Genomic DNA, 20,000 nt, shown 5'->3' with positions numbered 1-20,000 from the left:
AGTCCTCTGATCATACCGAGGATTTCGACGGAAACATCAAAGGAAACCTCTTCAAATACGTTGGCCGCTGTGATTGTCACATTAAAAACCCTCTCCTGTAAAACGGAATAAAAGGACAATAAGAAAAAAAAGATATATGTACGATAAAAAGTTAAAGCTAAAAAGAGCAACGCGCGCTTGGTAAAATGGAGTGGCTACTAATTTTCATTCTGCTGCAGATTCTACCTACGTCCATTTCATGCATGACGTGTTACCTTATCTTTAAGATATCTTTAAAATGCCGCTGATGGCTTCATTATAAACATGTGCTACGCTCATATCGAGGAAAGAGAAATAAGCTTATAGGCAAATGGCAAAATGGAAGGGCATACACGTTTTAGAGAGATGGCCAAAGGTAATATGCATTAATATGCATGGCTATATACTCTAAACGAAAAGTAATCTTAGAAAACTGTAAACTGTAAACTTGGTAAATATTGTGTTTGATCATCTTGCTAAATTATACCAAATTAATGAAATTGAATTACTTTTGCTTCATGGGAACCATGATGTCCTTCTCAGGTTGTTATTTATAAGAAAAATGAAAAAATAAGCTTTTTTACTGGCGGTAGTTTTTGCAATATATGACCTTTTTTTTTTATTATAATCCTCATTTTGTTTACAATACAGATCCCTGAAAAACTTATCCGTATGCCTCCTAAAAGAGCTGACTATTCTGTCAATTTGGATGATAAATTGACAGTTGGTCGCTGTATAAATATTATTTCCTTAAACCTCATTCTTTATGATGAACTATATGGAACCCTTTTCGCTAATTTTCATAGTAACAGTTTCCTATGCACTCATGGCTATTCGGAAGGCCTATAGATGGCCCCTTTGAACGTCACAAACCCGCAAACCAAAATACTAATTAACATCAAGTAACATTTCTGCTTCTCCATAATTCCAGGTGTGGAATGATATTCCATTTTCCAGGCACACCTTTCTTCTAGTCTAATTCAAACGGTGGAAATGGCTTGTAAGATAAGTATACCTTAGTTTAACCAGACCACTGAACTGATTAACGGCTCTCCTTGGGCTGGCCCGAAGGATTAGTTATTTTAACGTGTCCAAGAATCAATTGGTTACCTAGCAATGGAACCTACAGCTTATTGTGGGATCCGAACAGCATTATATCGAGAAATGAATTTCTAATCACTGGACATAAATCCTTCTGATTCTACGTTGGCCGAGTGGGAAATCGAACTCGCTTCTACCGAATCTGTAGGCGAGCACGCAATCCACTAGTCCAACGAAGAACTTGGAATCTGTCTTCTATTTATGTAAATACACCATATAAACAAATCAGTGTGCACTGCCAATGTGGAAAGTAAGGTAAACTGTCAGGAGTCATGTGGCTTACCTCATTAAAAAGCGTAGATAAGTGGTGGGCGAGCGGCTTGAACTGGCTAGTCGTCTCGAGTGTCAAAATCAACGCGCCAGATTCGGTGTGTTTGAGGGTATAGGTCTTGACCGACCCTATTAGCCAGAGGAGCAATGAAAAAACAAAAGAAAAACGTCATAGTTGTGGCATCTGAAGCAGATAATTTTGCACTTGCGTTATGGAAGATGTTTCAGTAGTTTTCAAGTCATTTTCAAGATCATTTGAAAACATATTATTCAAGTTAAAAGTTTCCACAAAATAAAAAAAAAAAGTATATTTTAGTTTAACCACACAACTGAGCTGGTTAACAGCTCTCCTAGAGCTGGCCCAAAGGATTAGATTTTTTACGTGGCTAGGAACCAATTGGTTACCTAGCAACGGGACCTACAGCTTATTGTGGGACCCGAACCACATTATAGTGAGAAATAAATTTCTAATCACCAGAAACAAATTCCTCTGACTCCACGTTGGCAGAGCGGGGAATCGAACTCGGCACTACCGAGTTGGTAGGCGAGCGCGTAAACCACTCATCCAACATGGAGCTTCCACAAAATATGGATGTTCCAGCCTAAAACACGAATGTCACCACAAAATACCGTTATAAATATATGAAATCAACCGGTTATAAGAGAGTATTCATTGTTTTTCTGTTTTTCATTAAATTTTCTTTTTTATAGCCACTATATAGATTACCTTGAGACATTGATGGGAAGAAACTCGTATTCTTGTCCAGGGGAAACAAATGCTTAGTCTGACCGTACCCTGCCCGGGCACTTGGGGAATCCAGCGTTGGAAAGTACATTGGAGTCACTGCAAAGTCTTTGATAGCTTCAATGATGGTGACCTAAAATACAAAGTTCCATTCTTTAGAGAAGAATTATAAAAAACATCAGACACTTTCAGTTTTTCACTGGAGTATTTTATATGACAGATATAGGAATCATTCTTCCATACGACGTTGCTGATTGCGTATTTTGTTATTTCTGCTGTCTGACATCGTTCAGAATGAAATAGTATGACTTTTCTAACATCCAAAGATCACTGACACAATTATATTTTTAAATATGTAATTGCGAGACTGATATTCAGATATTCTCACACTAAAGGAAAATTATTATTTATAAAATATGCACCGTTAATACATCTATTTCATACGTTAAAGACATACGATATTTAAATAGCTGATTTTATGTTAAGTACCTGTCACTTGTATGATTATCTTACGACCCATTTTCAAAGAGACCCTTTCACCTCTTAACCGTAGTCCTATCTTCGCTGTTTTAGCCCTTCTACAACCCGACCGTTTAAAATTTGTTGGAGGAATTTATAATTAAAAACTTTCAGTCTCGAGAACCAGGAAATCTAGTGTTTTCCACAATCATAAGAACTTTTGGGAGTAGAAATATGGCCGACTTTTCATTTATGTTACTATTTTCCAAAAGCATCATATACTTGAAATGTACGAAAATTTACCTCAAAACTGTACTACTTGATAAGAGATAAACCAGCGTTCTGATCTATTTTACAAACACCAACTCTAGCCATAAGGTTTCTTTCGCGATTAACCTTTCAAGAAGAAGACACTGAATATTATTTTCATTCACGTCGCCCAGTTACCTGGCAAGAGGTGGCGCTTTCGGAGACATCATTGTGAACTCGAGCAGTGACGGTGTATAATCCGCCTTTAAGGTACTGATGTGAGAACTCCTGCTGCCCGATGCCGAGGGAGAACAGCTTTGTGGTCTTGCCGTCGCCCCACGAGATCTCGAAGGTGGCGTTGTCGGGAAAAGCAGCTCCGCTGTTGTCTTCGAGCGCGAATAAAGCTTCTGTAGAGGTGATGTTATTAGATTCAGTTTTTGGATGGGCCATCCGAAAAAGGAATATATATATATAATATAATATATATATATATATATATATATATATATATATATATACATATATATATATCTAGTCTATTGGTCACTTTGTTTTTTTACCAGATACATATGCAACTGTAACAGCCACAGTGCCCTCTTACCTTCTCGAATTCTTTGCTGCTCTATTTTGGATACGTATGTATATATGTATATTATTGTATACATATATAGACGCATAATATATATGAACATATATAAAATATGGTATTATATATAATATATGCACTAGATATAGATATATATATATAGATATATATATATATCATAATTATATATATATATATGTATAAGTACACCCTCGAACCGTGATCCTGTATATCAATTCAAGCTACAAATGTCCTTTAATATCTAAATTCACTTTACCTCCCAAATGATATATTTTCATATATGTACCGAGGGGAATTTTTAGTTGATAATAATTTCGTCCCCCCATGGGGGACGAAATTATTATCAACTAAAAAATTCCCCTTCGGTACATATATGAAAATATATCATTTGGGAGGTAAAGTGAATTTAGATATTAAAGGACATTTGTAGCTTGAATTGATATATATATATATATGTATGTAGTATGTATATATATATATATATATATATATATATATATATATATATATATCTCTCTCAAAAAATCACCATTATTACTTCAGATATATATATTAATATATATATATATATATTATATGTATATATATATATATATATATATTATATATATATATAAATATGTCACTCTTCCAAAAAGAAAGGTTTTCTCAGTAGTTTAGCGTCAGTTCGAAAAGAGCAGCAAAATAAGACAGAACCATTCATTTAGATTCAAAAGTCGTACAGGATCGTTATGGAACTTCAGAGTGAAACTGACCTTGGCCAGGTATCAGGAACGCATCGTGTTCCGTTGGCTTATGACTCATAGCCAGGGAGTTGACAACTGGATGCTGGATGCATAACGTCGTCCAGTTCTGGATGGGTTGTTTGTGGAGGTTGTGTCGGTTCTCTGCCATGACCGTAACGTTGTAACATCCAGTGGTTGTGACACTCACGCTGAACTCGAGTTCATGGGGAGAAGAGCCTTTAGGAAGATTATCTGCAACAGGGATTGAAAGAGGAGATTGATTTTAAATCCATTTTGATCCGCTGAGATCTGATTATTACCTTCGGGCAACCACTTAGTAGATCCTCGCGTATTTCAAAATATAAAATGGTTGACATTTACTCTTTAGAACTGCAAAGGGGATGCACAGTAAAATTCTCTGAAAATATATTGAATACAATAGATCTTAACATACTGCATGATTTGTTTTCATTTATGATTAGGTTAGAACTAACAATCAAAAGTCGCTGTTCACTTTTGGTGAATTTTCTCTTCATGTTTGTGAAAAATGAAATCTTTACACGCTTCCAAAAATCTTAATTCATATTTCAGTAAAAAAAAAAAAAAAAAAAAAAAAAAAAAAAAAAGTCAAAATTTGAGTGATTAATAAGCAACTGTTTTTGACCATCTGAATCACATATTGATTCTAAGAGGTTTGTTGATCATATAGATATACATGTATACAAAGCAACTGTTTTTGACCATCTGAATTAACATATTTGATTCTAAGATGGGTTGTTGATTTTATCATAAAGATATATTTATACATATATATATATATATTATATATTATATTATATATAGATTATATTATAGAATAAAGCAACTCTTTTTGACCATCTGAATCACATATTGATTCTGAGTGGTTTGTTGATTATATATATGTGTATATATATATATATATATATATATTATATATATATATATATATATATATATATGGACGCATGGGAACATATTCACAGAGATACATTTTGTGACTCACCACGGGAACGAACCCCGGTCTTTCGAGTGAGATTCCAGGGCGTTAGCAATTCGGACGCAAAGGTCATGAAAGGAGATGGAACCTAAATACTATGTACTTGAGGTTTTTCCCGGGCATAAGACTAAGGCCCAACATACCAACGAATTTTACCCAACCCCTCGAATTGTCAACATTTCATTCGACTTAACTATTTCACTGTGAGATATGATAAAAATGAATACTGACTTGCATTCGTCGAGAAACTTACGGTATACGTCGGAACATCTATAAAAGAAAATGGTCAGCTTTGCATTGGTCGGATCTTTCCTAGATGGTGACCGCCAAGGGTTTTCGAGGGTCATTATCTAGAACTAACATTTCTTGGGAGTCATTACCTAGGACTAATATTTCTTGGGGATCATTTTCTAGGACTAACATTTCTTAGGGATCATTTTCTAGGACTAACATTTCTTAGGGATCATTATCTATGAGTAATATTTCTTGGGGATCATTTTCTAGGACTAATATTTCTTAGGAGTCATTATCTAGGACTAATATTTTCTGGGAGTCATTATCTAGGACTAATATTTCTTGGGAGTCATTATTTAGGACTATAATATTGACTAATATTTCTTGGGGTCATTAACTTTATGATATTTACAGTCTTTTGTTTATGTTTTTATGGTAATTCCCAACGGGCTTGTACTAAACGCGTCGCAAAGATGAATACATATCTGGTTAGAACCCTCGAAGGTCACTATCTAGGAAAGATCCCATTGGTTGCTTGGGCAAATGCTTTATACAGGACAAGACCCTATAATGTAGTCTAATATACTAACAACTACTCTCACCTTCGTTGGTGAAGGTCTCATTAAAGGTATAGCCAGTTGAAGTGTGCGTATGTATGAACGTGAGAGTAACTGGGCCACTGACGCTGAGTATCACTGTATAGGTGAACGGCAAGTCTGATCTGAGAAAATGTAAAAGGATTTTATAAAGTAGCTCATTTATAGGCGACATAATGATTTCTTGAAGAGATTCTCTTTTTCAGTTAATTTAATTCAACGATTTTTTTTTCTCAGCCAGAATTGTTAAAGTACATATCTAACCTCTATCTATCCAAATGTTTAAAAAAAGTTACAAGTTGTATTAACTTGGATCTGAAATTTAATGGAATTCAAAATCATTTATATGTCTTGCGATACTCCTTCCTTTTTATCACTATTTCTCTCAGCTGTGAGCAGGAACGACCCAATAACACTGCTTCATTTCAGCTGACACATTGATGAGACTAACCTTCCGTAATAAGAAGGTTCATCGTTGATGGTTGGATTATAGGCATCGGTCTCAGCTTGTGATATCCTCAGCGCAACGTCTGTGATTTTCCATTGACAATAGATAGTCCTTGTGGAACTAATCTGTTATTCATACCAGATGCAAGGAGCGAGAGAGAGAGAGAGAGAAAAAAAAAAGATATTAGTCACTGTGGTCTTGGGGACTGGGTTTGTAAAGGTGAGGAAAGCATGGCTGGTGAGAGGGAAGAGAGCATGGCGGTTTGGTAGAGAGAGGTTGTGGTTGTGGAAAGTCCCAGTTCGTTGTTTCGAGGGTTGTTCCCTTAGGGTTGTAAGTTTGTTTTGGAATGAGTACACTGTACTGAAGTTTAATACGTGGGGTGAGTTTTTGGTTATACATTTTTCGTGTTATTTTAATCTGCAGTCACCAAATTCGATTTAATGTTTTGCAAGGATACGAAAAATAATGACAAACAGTGAGTGAACACGAACAGAAGAGACTATTGTAGTAGATGGATGCAGTGGACATTATTACAGTACATGTTAAACGTATGGATAACCCATCTGAAATTCTAAATGTCATTTGTATTGCTGTCTGTACAAGATGAACGATAAAGTATCGTAATTATATCTACGAACTCGCTTTTGGAGCAAATAGAATAGAATACCAACATTATAGAATTTAGGCCAAAGGACAAGCGCTACGACCCTTGAGGTCATTCTGAGCTGAAACGGAAATTGACCTTAAAAGGTTTTGAAAGTGTCACAGGAGGCGAATCTCGCAGTTGCGATATGAATCAATTGTTAGGAGTGGGTGGAGAGTAAGATGGAGGAAAGAGAATATGAACGGAGGGACAGTAAAAGGAATGAAAGGTGTTGCAGCGAGGCTTTCCTCCTGTGACAGATTTCAGTTCTGTCTACTGTTCATTTCCGCTTCAGCGATGAATGAACTCATAGGTCGCAGCTCTTAGCCTTTGGCCTAAATCCTACATATTCATTCATTCAGATCTACTCGTATGAGAACTATGAGACGGGAGATTGGGGTTGTGTGGAGATTTGAGGAAGACAAAACACACAGAAATCATGAGTTGCGGAATTTCGCCTGGTGCCCTTTGCATCTCAAGGCGTCGGAGGTAAATAATCAAATCAGTAAGAATCAATGAAGAATGCCATTGTAAAGAGATAAAAATGCCGGATGAAACGTAAAGGCACGAGCAACTCACCACATCAAATGACAAATTGATGACCCCAGGAGCAACGCAGTTGTGGTCCAGCGTATAAGGATTAGATTTAGCCAAGACTACTGAGAACAGATGGTGAGAGTCAGTCTCCAGATCGCTGATAGTATCCCCTTCAGGAGACGATATGTTTCTGTATCAAATGAAATAATGTCATTATTCACGCACCTGTGCCTACTGCAAAATTATGTTGATCTGTAAACTATAAACACACATGAAAACATAAAGAATATCTAACCTCCAAATTTGCCTGAGTTATGGTTCTACGCTAAGAATACTAGAGGAAGCCCAAATTAAAAGGAACAACGAGGTTTTTTCGTAGACACTTGTGGTAGTATTATCTTCGATTTTAAGATTAAAAAAAAATATAACGATTTTTCTTATTGTAAACAAATATCTTGCATACATCATCCATAACTTTGAGACTGAAAACCTAAGAATGGAGATTGAAGAATGGCAGATCCGATCATTGGGAAAGAATAATGAAATTAGGCAGATAAATGAAAGTGAATTATTCGAACGTTTTTTTTCTTTTTTCTTCAGACTCACCTTCTCGCTATTGGCCCCTTAACTATCGGCACAGTACCCGGTGTCAGGTCATATTCGTAGGATAGCCTGTGAAAGCCTTTCTCCAGACTTTCACCTTTCGTTTCTTTGACGTAGTTAGCTTAAAAAAAAAGAAAAAGGAATAAATGTTAGAAGGGTTGTACTTTAAATTTTCATATATTAAACCAAATAAAAAAACCGGCAAATGCAAACTATATATATATAATATATTATATCTATATATATATATATATATATATAGATATAGATATATATATATATATTTATATATATATAATATATATATATATATATATATCTATATATATATTATTATATATAATACATACATATTATATATATATATATATATATATAATATATATATATATATATATATGTTTATAAATTATATATATATATATATATATATATATATATATATACATGTATGTATATATATATATATATATATATATATATATATATATATATATATATATAATATATATATATATAATATATATATATATATATATTATATATATATCTTATATAACCAAAATACATGTAACTGACTGCTTAAATTAAAGTCATACTTTACCTTTTTCAGTGTATGTTGAACATATGTCACTAGTGAACTGCGTCTCGCAAGTGCCTCGATGAGCACAAAACAGTAGTTTCTTAGACGGACAGGTGTAGGACAGGTGTTCATCGTCATATGGGCAAGAGGCGACGCAGCCACCCAGATAATGGCAGTAGACTAAACCTTTACTGCACGTGGGAACTGCGTGCTTCAGTGTTGAAAGGAAGTAATGTATGTGTTATTATTAAAATGGATGTTATGGTCATCAGATGAACAGGCAAAATTCGCAAACCTTCTCGTCAGCTACAGCTGATACACAGGCATTACAATTTTACGTACCACATATCATTTAACCAGAAATACTTAGGACGATAATTGCTAGTTCTAGAAAGAGCTTAATATTCTCAGAAGAGGAAAACCTTCAGTGAACTTCAGCATTGCAAAGGTTCATTCAGACGTCAACTATAGCTGTTTTACTTAAGGTAGATTCTTGGATGAGCCCTATGCTTACGAGACGTTTGTTTGGCGGCCGTTGATTGGCTGGAACCGGGAGGTAGGCAGCTCCCAGCCAATCAGCGGCCGCCCAAACAAACGTCTTGTAGGCATAGGGCTCACCCAATAATCTACCTTAAGTGAACCAGCTATAGTTATTTTGAGAACATAAATAGGAAAGCAATAAATAGCCTAAATGCTCCAAGATTTAAGGTGTGACTATTCAGCGCAAAAGAGAGATTAAATATACTTTGGAAGAAATCATTGAAAGTAGAATATTTTAAGAAAATCAAGCGACGAATTATGACGACAGGGAAACTGAAGCTCGCTAATTTCCAATAATCTTCTTTTCTGATAGAAGAATGAGCTTATCAGTTGGTAAAAATGGGACTCTCATGATAAAGTTTAAATCAAAATAACATATGTTTATATTTATATATATATATAATATATATATATATATATATATATATATATATATATATATATATATATATATATATATATATATATATATATATAGCAAAGTTAAACACTGTATCCGTGTTCTAATATGCTGTAGGAAGCCCACAAAAATTCGGAAAAAAATTGAAAGTTTTTATTTAAGCTTTCGAGTACATTCTCTCCCTCTTTCAGAAAGAGAAATAAAAGTTACATAAACTGAAAACAACGGTCAAGGTAAAAGAAATAACATACAAGCATATGGTTGTATCAGAATAACTGCCCTACGGTGGTTTGCCAATCTTGTTTAACAACTTAGCTACACTAACTACATGCTTTGTCATAATTGCATTACAGAAAAGGTCCAGTTTAAATTACTCTTATATTTATTCATAGCGTCAACATTTTGGATTAAAATAGATTCTAAAAGTTTTCTTTTTTTCAGTGTTATTAACAACCTTTATGTTTTTCATTTTTGTCTAGGTTAACCATATGATTTTTACTTTGTCTATGTTGAAACAGGGCGTTGTTTTCATCACCTTTCCTTAATGAGTCACGATGTTGTCTTTTCTTTTGTCAAAATCAATCGTTTCACCTATATAAGTTTTATTTACACTCTTGACAGGGAATTTCGTAAATGCATCCTTGTGTTTTGTCTACATTTTTAACATTATTTGTTAGGTACTTTTTAACAGTGTTTGTATTCTTATATACTGGGACAATGTTGCAAAATTTCAAATATTCGTTTAAAAGTCCAGGGTTTGCTTTGGTTTGTGGTAAGACTAAAACACTATTATTATTACCTAGGAAGCTCCTTTTCTCCCTTGCTACATAATATATTCTACGTGCCTTAAAATGCGCCCTTTGAATATTTGTATTGTAACCAAGTACAGTGAAAACATTTTTGATATGATTGATTTCAGTATCTAAAAATTCAACATCACAAAGTTTATACGCTCTCAAGAATATATTAGAAATAACACCTATTTTGACATCGTCTGAATGGAAAGAAAAAGCATGGATATATGACTCTGCATGGGTCGGTTTTCTATATACTGCATATTTAATCCTATTATCTTCTGAACGACATAATAAAGTGTCTAAGAAAGGTAACCTGTTATTATTCTCATTTTCTACTTTAAATTTGATACACTGGTGTAAGTTATTCAGTTGAGTTAGTAAATCTTCAACATTAATAAAATCTGGAATCAAAGCAAAAATATCGTCAACATAGCGAAACCAAACAATTGGAAAGTTAAAAATGGTGGGTAAAAACTTCAGTTTCAAAACATTCCATAAACAAATTTGCTAAAACGGGTGATAACGGCGAACCCATGGGCAAGCCGAAAATTTGTGAGTAAAATTTACTATTACATCCAAAGTGACACTGTTCAATACAAATATTTATCAGATCAATAAATACACTTTTTGGTACAGGTAGGAATCAATATTAAGACTATCAATTTTGCGTTCTAAAAACCGCATGCATTCATCTACAGGTACTTTGGTGAAAAGGGACTCCACGTCAAAACTAACCATCCTCTTTCCTTCTAACGACAGGTGCCGAGTCTTTTCAATAAAATCTGTAGTGTCCTTTAAGTGAGAGTTTGATATAGTACCCAAACACTTTGATAAATGCTTAGCTAAACCAACTAGCCAGATTGTAGGTCACTGAATCAATTGTTGAGGTAATTGGCCGCATAGGGATTTCCGGTTTGTGAATCTTAGGCAGACCATACATCGAAGGAAGTGTCGGGAGGTAAGACTGAAATTTCTTAAACAGGTCCGGAAAGTCTTTCCCTAGAAGAGATTTGAGTTTTTTGTTAAAATCCTGTTGCCATCTTTTCAATGGGTCGGAGATTAGAGCCTTGTAGTGTTCCCATCACTTAAAGTTGATTCATTTTGCTTTCATATTGTACACGATCGAGTATGACAATGTTTCCTCCTTTGTCGGCTTTTGTTATTATTATTTCCTTATTTTTCTTGAGGTCTTCTAAGGCGTTCATTAACCTCTTTGGGAGTCCTTTGTTAAAACTTATACTTTCCATGATTGTTCCTAGAACAAATCCCTTTATTGTTGACGTTTCTGTATGAATGTTTACATTCTTCTTCTCGAACTTAGCGAAATTGGTCAGTAGCTCAAGTAAACATTCGTGTGTAGGGGGCATGGCGAAAGACAATCCATAACCAAGCACGCACTTCTGATCACTGGATAACTGGAACGACGACAAATTTTGCACTTTTTCTTGTGAACTATATTTAAACCAAGGGCTATTCATGAAAATTAAATCTGCTTTAATCTTTAAATCGTTTTTCACTTTTCCATTTTCTCGTCTACATACGTTATGTGCATAGTCTAAAAGTGCTTGAAACTGAATTGGTGTAGCATTCACATATTGATTAAATTCCTCTCTCAGTTTACGGCTATTGTACCTGAGTCGTCGAAAAGCCTCTTCCTTCTCCTGCTGTACCGATGATATTCTGTCCTTCAGGATTTCTTCATATACGCGAGGAAATGGAGAGCTGTCAAGTCCTTTGTAATTCCTAAGTGTCAATGTTCTTGGGATGATGCGGTCATCAAGACATGAACGTAGAAACTGTAGTTGAGACTTTTTAATGTGAGCCTTTACCAGCGATTCTTTGTAGATGTTGTAGGTCCTCCTCAGGGCAGGGTAAATATTGATGACATCCATGACTGAAGTATACGAAGAGATCCGTGGGCAACATATAGCAAAGTTAAACACTGTATCCGTGTTCTAATATGTTGTAGGAAGCCCACAAAAATTCGGAAAAAATTGAAAGTTTTTATTTAAGCTTTCGGAGAGTACATTCTCTCCCTCTTTCAGAAAGAGAAATAAAAGTTACATAAACTGAAAACAACGGTCAAGGTAAAAGAAATAACATACAAGCATATGGTTGTATCAGAATAACTGCCCTACGGTGGTTTGCCAATCTTGTTTAACAACTTAGCTACACTAACTACATGCTTTGTCATAATTGCATTACAGAAAAGGTCCAGTTTAAAATTACTCTTATATATATTCATAGCGTCAACATTTTGGATTAAAATAGATTCTAAAAGTTTTCTTTTTTCAGTGTTATTAACAACCTTTATGTTTTTCATTTTGTCTAGGTTAACCATATGATTTTTACTTTGTCTATGTTGAAACAGGGCGTTGTTTTCATCACCTTTCCTTAATGAGTCACGATGTTGTCTTTTTCTTCTGTCAAAATCAATCGTTTCACCTATATAAGTTTTATTACACTCTTGACAGGGAATTTCGTAAATGCATCCTTGTGTTTTGTCTACATTTTTAACATTATTTGTTAGGTACTTTTTAACAGTGTTTGTATTCTTATATACTGGGACAATGTTGCAAATATTGCGAATATTTGAAATTTTGCAACATTGTCCCAGTATATAAGAATACAAACACTGTTAAAAAGTACCTAACAAATAATGTTAAAAATGTAGACAAAACACAAGGATGCATTTACGAAATTCCCTGTCAAGAGTGTAACTAAAACTTATAGGTGAAACGATTGATTTTGACAGAAGAAAAAGACATCGTGACTCATTAAGGAAAGGTGATGAAAACAACGCCCTGTTTTCAACATAGACAAAGTAAAAATCATATGGTTAAACCTTAAGACCCAAAATGAAACAAAACATAAAGGTTGTTAATAAACACTGAAAAAAGAAAACTTTTAGAATCTATTTTAATCCAAAATGTTGACGCTATGAATATATATAAGAATAATTTTAAACTGGACCTTTTCTGTAATGCAATTATGACAAAGCATGTAGTTAGTGTAGCTAAGTTGTTAAACAAGATTGGCAAACCACCGTAGGGCAGTTTATTCTGTACAACCATATGCTTGTATGTTATTTCTTTTACCTTGACCGTTGTTTTCAGTTTATGTAACTTTTATTTCTCTTTCTGAAAGAGGGAGAGAATGTACTCTCCGAAAGCTTAAATAAAAACTTTCAATTTTTTCCGAATTTTTGTGGGCTTCCTACAACATATTAGAACACGGATACAGTGTTTAACTTTGCTATATGTTGCCCACGGATCTCTTTGTATACTTCAATCATGGATGTCATCAATATTTACCCTGCCCTGAGGAGGACCTACAACATCTACAAAGAATCGCTGGTAAAGGCTCACATTAAAAAGTCTCAACTACAGTTTCTACGTTCATGTCTTGATGACCGCATCATCCCAAGAACATTGACACTTAGGAATTACAAAGGACTTGACAGCTCTCCATTTCCTCGCGTATATGAAGAAATCCTGAAGGACAGAATATCATCGGTACAGCAGGAGAAGGAAGAGGCTTTTCGACGACTCAGGTACAATAGCCGTAAACTGAGAGAGGAATTTAATCAATATGTGAATGCTACACCAATTCAGTTTCAAGCACTTTTAGACTATGCACATAACGTATGTAGACGAGAAAATGGAAAAGTGAAAAACGATTTAAAGATTAAAGCAGATTTAATTTTCATGAATAGCCCTTGGTTTAAATATAGTTCACAAGAAAAAGTGCAAAATTTGTCGTCGTTCCAGTTATCCAGTGATCAGAAGTGCGTGCTTGGTTATGGATTGTCTTTCGCCATGCCCCCTACACACGAATGTTTACTTGAGCTACTGACCAATTTCGCTAAGTTCGAGAAGAAGAATGTAAACATTCATACAGAAACGTCAACAATAAAGGGATTTGTTCTAGGAACAATCATGGAAAGTATAAGTTTTAACAAAGGACTCCCAAAGAGGTTAATGAACGCCTTAGAAGACCTCAAGAAAAATAAGGAAATAATAATAACAAAAGCCGACAAAGGAGGAAACATTGTCATACTCGATCGTGTACAATATGATAGCAAAATGAATCAACTTTTAAGTGATGGGAACACCTACAAGGCTCTAATCTCCGACCCATTGAAAAGATGGCAACAGGATTTTAACAAAAAACTCAAATCTCTTCTAGGGAAAGACTTTCCGGACCTGTTTAAGAAATTTCAGTCTTACCTCCCGACACTTCCTTCGATGTATGGTCTGCCTAAGATTCACAAACCGGAAATCCCTATGCGGCCAATTACCTCAACAATTGATTCAGTGACCTACAATCTGGCTAGTTGGTTAGCTAAGCATTTATCAAAGTGTTTGGGTACTATATCAAACTCTCACTTAAAGGACACTACAGATTTTATTGAAAAGACTCGGCACCTGTCGTTAGAAGGAAAGAGGATGGTTAGTTTTGACGTGGAGTCCCTTTTCACCAAAGTACCTGTAGATGAATGCATGCGGTTTTTAGAACGCAAAATTGATAGTCTTAATATTGATCTACCTGTACCAAAAAGTGTATTTATTGATCTGATAAATATTTGTATTGAACAGTGTCACTTTGGATGTAATAGTAAATTTTACTCACAAATTTTCGGCTTGCCCATGGGTTCGCCGTTATCACCCGTTTTAGCAAATTTGTTTATGGAATGTTTTGAAACTGAAGTTTTACCCACCATTTTTAACTTTCCAATTGTTTGGTTTCGCTATGTTGACGATATTTTTGCTTTGATTCCAGATTTTATTAATGTTGAAGATTTACTAACTCAACTGAATAACTTACACCAGTGTATCAAATTTAAAGTAGAAAATGAGAATAATAACAGGTTACCTTTCTTAGACACTTTATTATGTCGTTCAGAAGATAATAGGATTAAATATGCAGTATATAGAAAACGACCATGCAGAGTCATATATCCATGCTTTTTCTTTCCATTCAGACGATGTCAAAATAGGTGTTATTTCTAATATATTCTTGAGAGCGTATAAACTTTGTGATGTTGAATTTTTAGATACTGAAATCAATCATATCAAAAATGTTTTCACTGTACTTGGTTACAATACAAATTTTATTCAAAGGGCGCATTTTATTTTAAGGCACGTAGAATATATTATGTAGCAAGGGAGAAAAGGAGCTTCCTAGGTAATAATAATAGTGTTTTAGTCTTACCACAAACCAAAGCAAACCCTGGACTTTTAAACGAATATTTGAAATTTTGCAACATTGTCCCAGTATATAAGAATACAAACACTTAAAAGTACCTAACAAATAATGTTAAAAATGTAGACAAACACAAGGATGCATTTACGCAAATTCCCTGTCAAGAGTGTAATAAAACTTATATAGGTGAAACGATTGATTTTGACAGAAGAAAAAGACAACATCGTGACTCATTAAGGAAAGGTGATGAAAACAACGCCCTGTTTCAACATAGACAAAGTAAAAATCATATGTTTAACCTAGACAAAATGAAAAACATAAAGGTTGTTAATAACACTGAAAAAAGAAAACTTTTAGAATCTATTTTAATCCAAAATGTTGACGCTATGAATATATATAAGAGTAATTTTAAACTGGACCTTTTCTGTAATGCAATTATGACAAAGCATGTAGTTAGCGTAGCTAAGTTGTTAAACAAGATTGGCAAACCACCGTAGGGCAGTTATTCTGATACAACCATATGCTTGTATGTTATTTCTTTTACCTTGACCGTTGTTTTCAGTTTATGTAACTTTTATTTCTCTTTCTGAAAGAGGGAGAGAATGTACTCTCCGAAAGCTTAAATAAAAACTTTCAATTTTTTCCGAATTTTTGTGGGCTTCCTACAGTATATATATATATATATATATATATATATATATATATATATATATATATATATATATATATATATATATACAACGATTGATTGAAGACCATCAAACCGTAAGTCTGAAGGGTGAAACTGAATTAAGAAACTGACATTAAATATGTATGGAAAACATTAATTCCTTAAATGTTTAGTTAAAAATTTTCAATGAATCAGAGAATATAGGGAAATGATACATTGGCATAAGGATGATTGCATTATTGGTGAATTTCACGGTAAGAAATATCGTGTTTCTCAGATTCCAGTAAGAGTTTTTGGTAACAACTTTCCATGAGGCTTTCAGGACGGTTGATTTGTTTGTTTGTATGCTCTTTTTACGTTGCATGGAACCAGTGGTTATTCAGCAACGGGACCAACGGCTTAACGTGACTTCCGAACCACGTCGAGAGTGAACTTCTATCACCAGAAATACACATCTCTCACCCCTCATTGGAATGGCCGAGAATCGAACTCGCGGCCATCGAGGTGGGCGCCAACACCATACCGGCTACGCCAGTGGGGCGCTTTCATGACGGTGGAAAATTTCCGATTACTTTAGTTTTCTAGGTTTTATCCGATTTGGGAAACGGTTGAAAAGGTTGACTGCCATCTTGTAGATTTTAGCACGAAAATATCATCAGTTATTCTCGACTGCAACATTAAAAAGTCATTAGGTACAAAGGTTCTTACACAAAAAGGTGCATGGAATACGATTTCCAGACTGTCCAGGAAAAGTCTGAATCAAGCCCTCTTTGTAAAAAAAGAATTCATGTTTGTTTGTTAACAGATAAATAACGAACTTACTATGATGAACGAGAAAACACTCACTTTTATGTAATAAGAAGATACATTTTACGAATGGAATTTGCTCGTAAAATCAAACACTAGATGTTGATTAAGATACTGGAAATTATGGCTAATTAAGACACGATAATTGTACAACGAAATCACTTTAAACCATCTCTAAGGAAGATGCTCAAATGAGCAGATGATGAAGGTTAACCAAAGAAGTTCAAGCGACATAAAGACTAAACATCCAGAACCAGAGTTGAAATCGCAAACACACACACACACAAACACATAAACGAAATCACTCCATTACTTACTCCATAACTCACAGAGCCACTTTCATAGAGATATAGATCGAAAAAGAGACTTTTGCTGACTTCATCTATCGGATGGCGATATTTGTAGATAAATTCGTCTTTTGTGACTCCTGCTACACCCGAGTCCTCGTCGGGGTCTCTTGGTGGGGGGTCGCCAACGTGGTAATACTCGGTTACTGGAAGCGAAAGGACAAACGCTATGAAATGTCGACTTTATTTTCATGCATATGTTCAGCTTGGGCTTCATAGCCATTTTGCCTTCTCAACGGTCTTGATAAATGTACACATAAATAAATGAATTGATAAATATCTACATACATACGCACACCCACATATATACATATATATATATATATATATATATATATATATATATATATATATATGTATATGTATATGAGTTTTTATCACATCACCGGGATTCATATACATGCAATAAGCAACAAATGTCCTTTTATCCAATTCTAATAGGATATTAAAGGACATTTGTAGCTTAATGCATATATGCATACATATATATATATATATATATATATATATATATATATATATATATATATATATATATATATATATATATATATATGATCTTGAGGCATAACGTTCCCAGCCTCATACCTTTTCCTGACCACAGCTAAGGCTCTTAAGCATACACATTAGGGTAGATTAGTAAGAGGTAGTCTGGCATCGCACTAGGGGCCATACAAAAGACAGTTCATGCTCTACTAGCTTTGGCATCCAGCTACCCACACTAGCACACACACACACACACACACACACACACACACATATCAGCTAACGACCAGTAGGAAAAATGAAAATGAAGGACACCAGCACATTGTTTTTTAATAGAAATTGAAGTGATTTCTGAATCAGGTTAAAGGGAATCGATTACGACAATAACCTGTAAAATTGTATTTTTCCAAGTCTCTTCATCTATAAACTTACCAATCCCAGAGAACGCGTATTCCAGCTTGGGGGAAGAGAATTTCGCAGTTATGACGTCCACTGGCAGCGCCGTGACGGATACGTTGCATTTGTACTCTGTGTCCGGCTCGATGATCTGTGAAGCAAGCACACTGAATATTAGAACTCATCAGAGAAGTGGTTTGATAGAAGGCAGTGGAGAAGGCGCAATCAGGCAACCGACCCCTTAATGTAGGGATAACGGTGGGAAAGAAGAAGAAGAAGAAGAAGAAGAAGAAGAGTTATCAGTAAAGGTCAAATATGAATTTTAAAAAATCTATGCCTCCTTAGTGAGACGGCGAATTTCGACAGTTAATGAAGTATTTAATTAAGTACTTAGTAGATCCAAATCTCTAGTCCTGTTATCATATGAATATATTGAATCTGTACGATTCTCCTTTTCAGTCGGATTCAAAAGGAGAATCGTGCAGGCTCTCAAACATTCTACAGAGAGCTTCCGAGAATCTATACTATTCTCCATTTCGATTAGATTCAAAAGGAGAATCGTACAGATTCTTGGAAACTCCCTGTAGAGTTTTATTTAAAAAAAAGATATATTCAATCAGTTACATAACTGTGGATTTATTTCTACATGTAAGGTTCATGCTATTGAGCATTTAGTCATTTACTTTCAAATAGTAAAAAAGTGTATTACGACCAGAAGGTTTGATCGCACACCTCTACCAAAATTACTTATATTGGTACCTTCAATTGGCGAGACAAATGAACAAGAAATGGAAGAAGAAAAGCAGTATAAAAGTGTACAACTAAAAGCGTAAAACTGATGATCGTCTTCATATATGTAATATCGTATTCTCATGAACATGATCATCATCAACATAATCTTCATTTAAATTATTATCACTGTAATTATTGCTACTACCAAAGCCCAAACACTGGGATCTACGAAGTCATTCAGCAGTGTAACGGAAATTGACAGTAAACGGTTTGAAAGGTGTAAAAGGAGGAAAACCTCGCTGTTGCACTATGAATCAATTGATAAGAGGAGGTGGAAAGTAAGTGGAAGACAAAGAATACGAAAGGAGGTACAGTAAAAGGAACGAAAGGGGTTGGCGCTAGCGGCGGGAGGCATGCTGCACAGAGTCGTGCTGACGGCACTGAACAACTCATGAAAACCAGTAATTTACCTCTGGGCATTCCAAGACGTCAAGCGCTGTATCTGCTGGATATGTGTAGAAGGCATTGGCGACCTTTGTCACGCTTCCGTTCAAGCCAGCGATGCGGCTCGTCACTAAAAGATGGAGTTGGGTTAATGGTTATTAAGGTAACGCTTTTTTTTTTATTTAATAATCCTGGTAAAGAAGGGGTTGCCAAAAAAACTCTTTCCTTGCATGCACTGAGCTATCACGATGGTAAAGAATGGTTACAAATATTTTTCCTAGGACTGGCCGTTGGCAAAACATGTGGAGTAATAATGTGGAGCAGAAAACAGTAAGACTAT

The 20,000-nt window shown here is 34.8% G+C and overlaps 1 protein-coding gene across 1 annotated transcript in view; it reads right to left on the bottom strand.

The window, feature by feature from the left end:
* Positions 1 to 20,000, bottom strand: part of LOC135206294 (uncharacterized) — a 125,047-nt gene that overhangs the window by 71,205 nt on the left and 33,842 nt on the right. Inside the window, exons 6-19 of the mRNA XM_064237717.1 lie at positions 19,687 to 19,790; positions 18,521 to 18,635; positions 17,573 to 17,748; positions 12,206 to 12,369; positions 8,858 to 9,027; positions 8,257 to 8,374; positions 7,693 to 7,840; positions 6,474 to 6,595; positions 6,029 to 6,147; positions 4,205 to 4,426; positions 3,041 to 3,249; positions 2,117 to 2,267; positions 1,403 to 1,518; positions 1 to 95 (exon numbers count right to left, since the gene is read on the bottom strand). The exon at positions 1 to 95 is cut by the window's left edge and continues 34 nt beyond it. Coding sequence (XP_064093787.1) covers positions 1 to 95; positions 1,403 to 1,518; positions 2,117 to 2,267; positions 3,041 to 3,249; positions 4,205 to 4,426; positions 6,029 to 6,147; positions 6,474 to 6,595; positions 7,693 to 7,840; positions 8,257 to 8,374; positions 8,858 to 9,027; positions 12,206 to 12,369; positions 17,573 to 17,748; positions 18,521 to 18,635; positions 19,687 to 19,790 — 2,029 coding nt within the window. The remainder of the gene's footprint in view (positions 96 to 1,402; positions 1,519 to 2,116; positions 2,268 to 3,040; positions 3,250 to 4,204; positions 4,427 to 6,028; positions 6,148 to 6,473; positions 6,596 to 7,692; positions 7,841 to 8,256; positions 8,375 to 8,857; positions 9,028 to 12,205; positions 12,370 to 17,572; positions 17,749 to 18,520; positions 18,636 to 19,686; positions 19,791 to 20,000) is intronic.

The sequence above is a fragment of the Macrobrachium nipponense genome, chromosome 29, assembly GCF_015104395.2.
Source record: "Macrobrachium nipponense isolate FS-2020 chromosome 29, ASM1510439v2, whole genome shotgun sequence".
NCBI classification, from domain to species: Eukaryota; Metazoa; Arthropoda; class Malacostraca; order Decapoda; family Palaemonidae; genus Macrobrachium; species Macrobrachium nipponense.
Note: the sequence above shows the minus strand (reverse complement) of the source record. Positions and strands in the feature narration are given on the sequence as shown.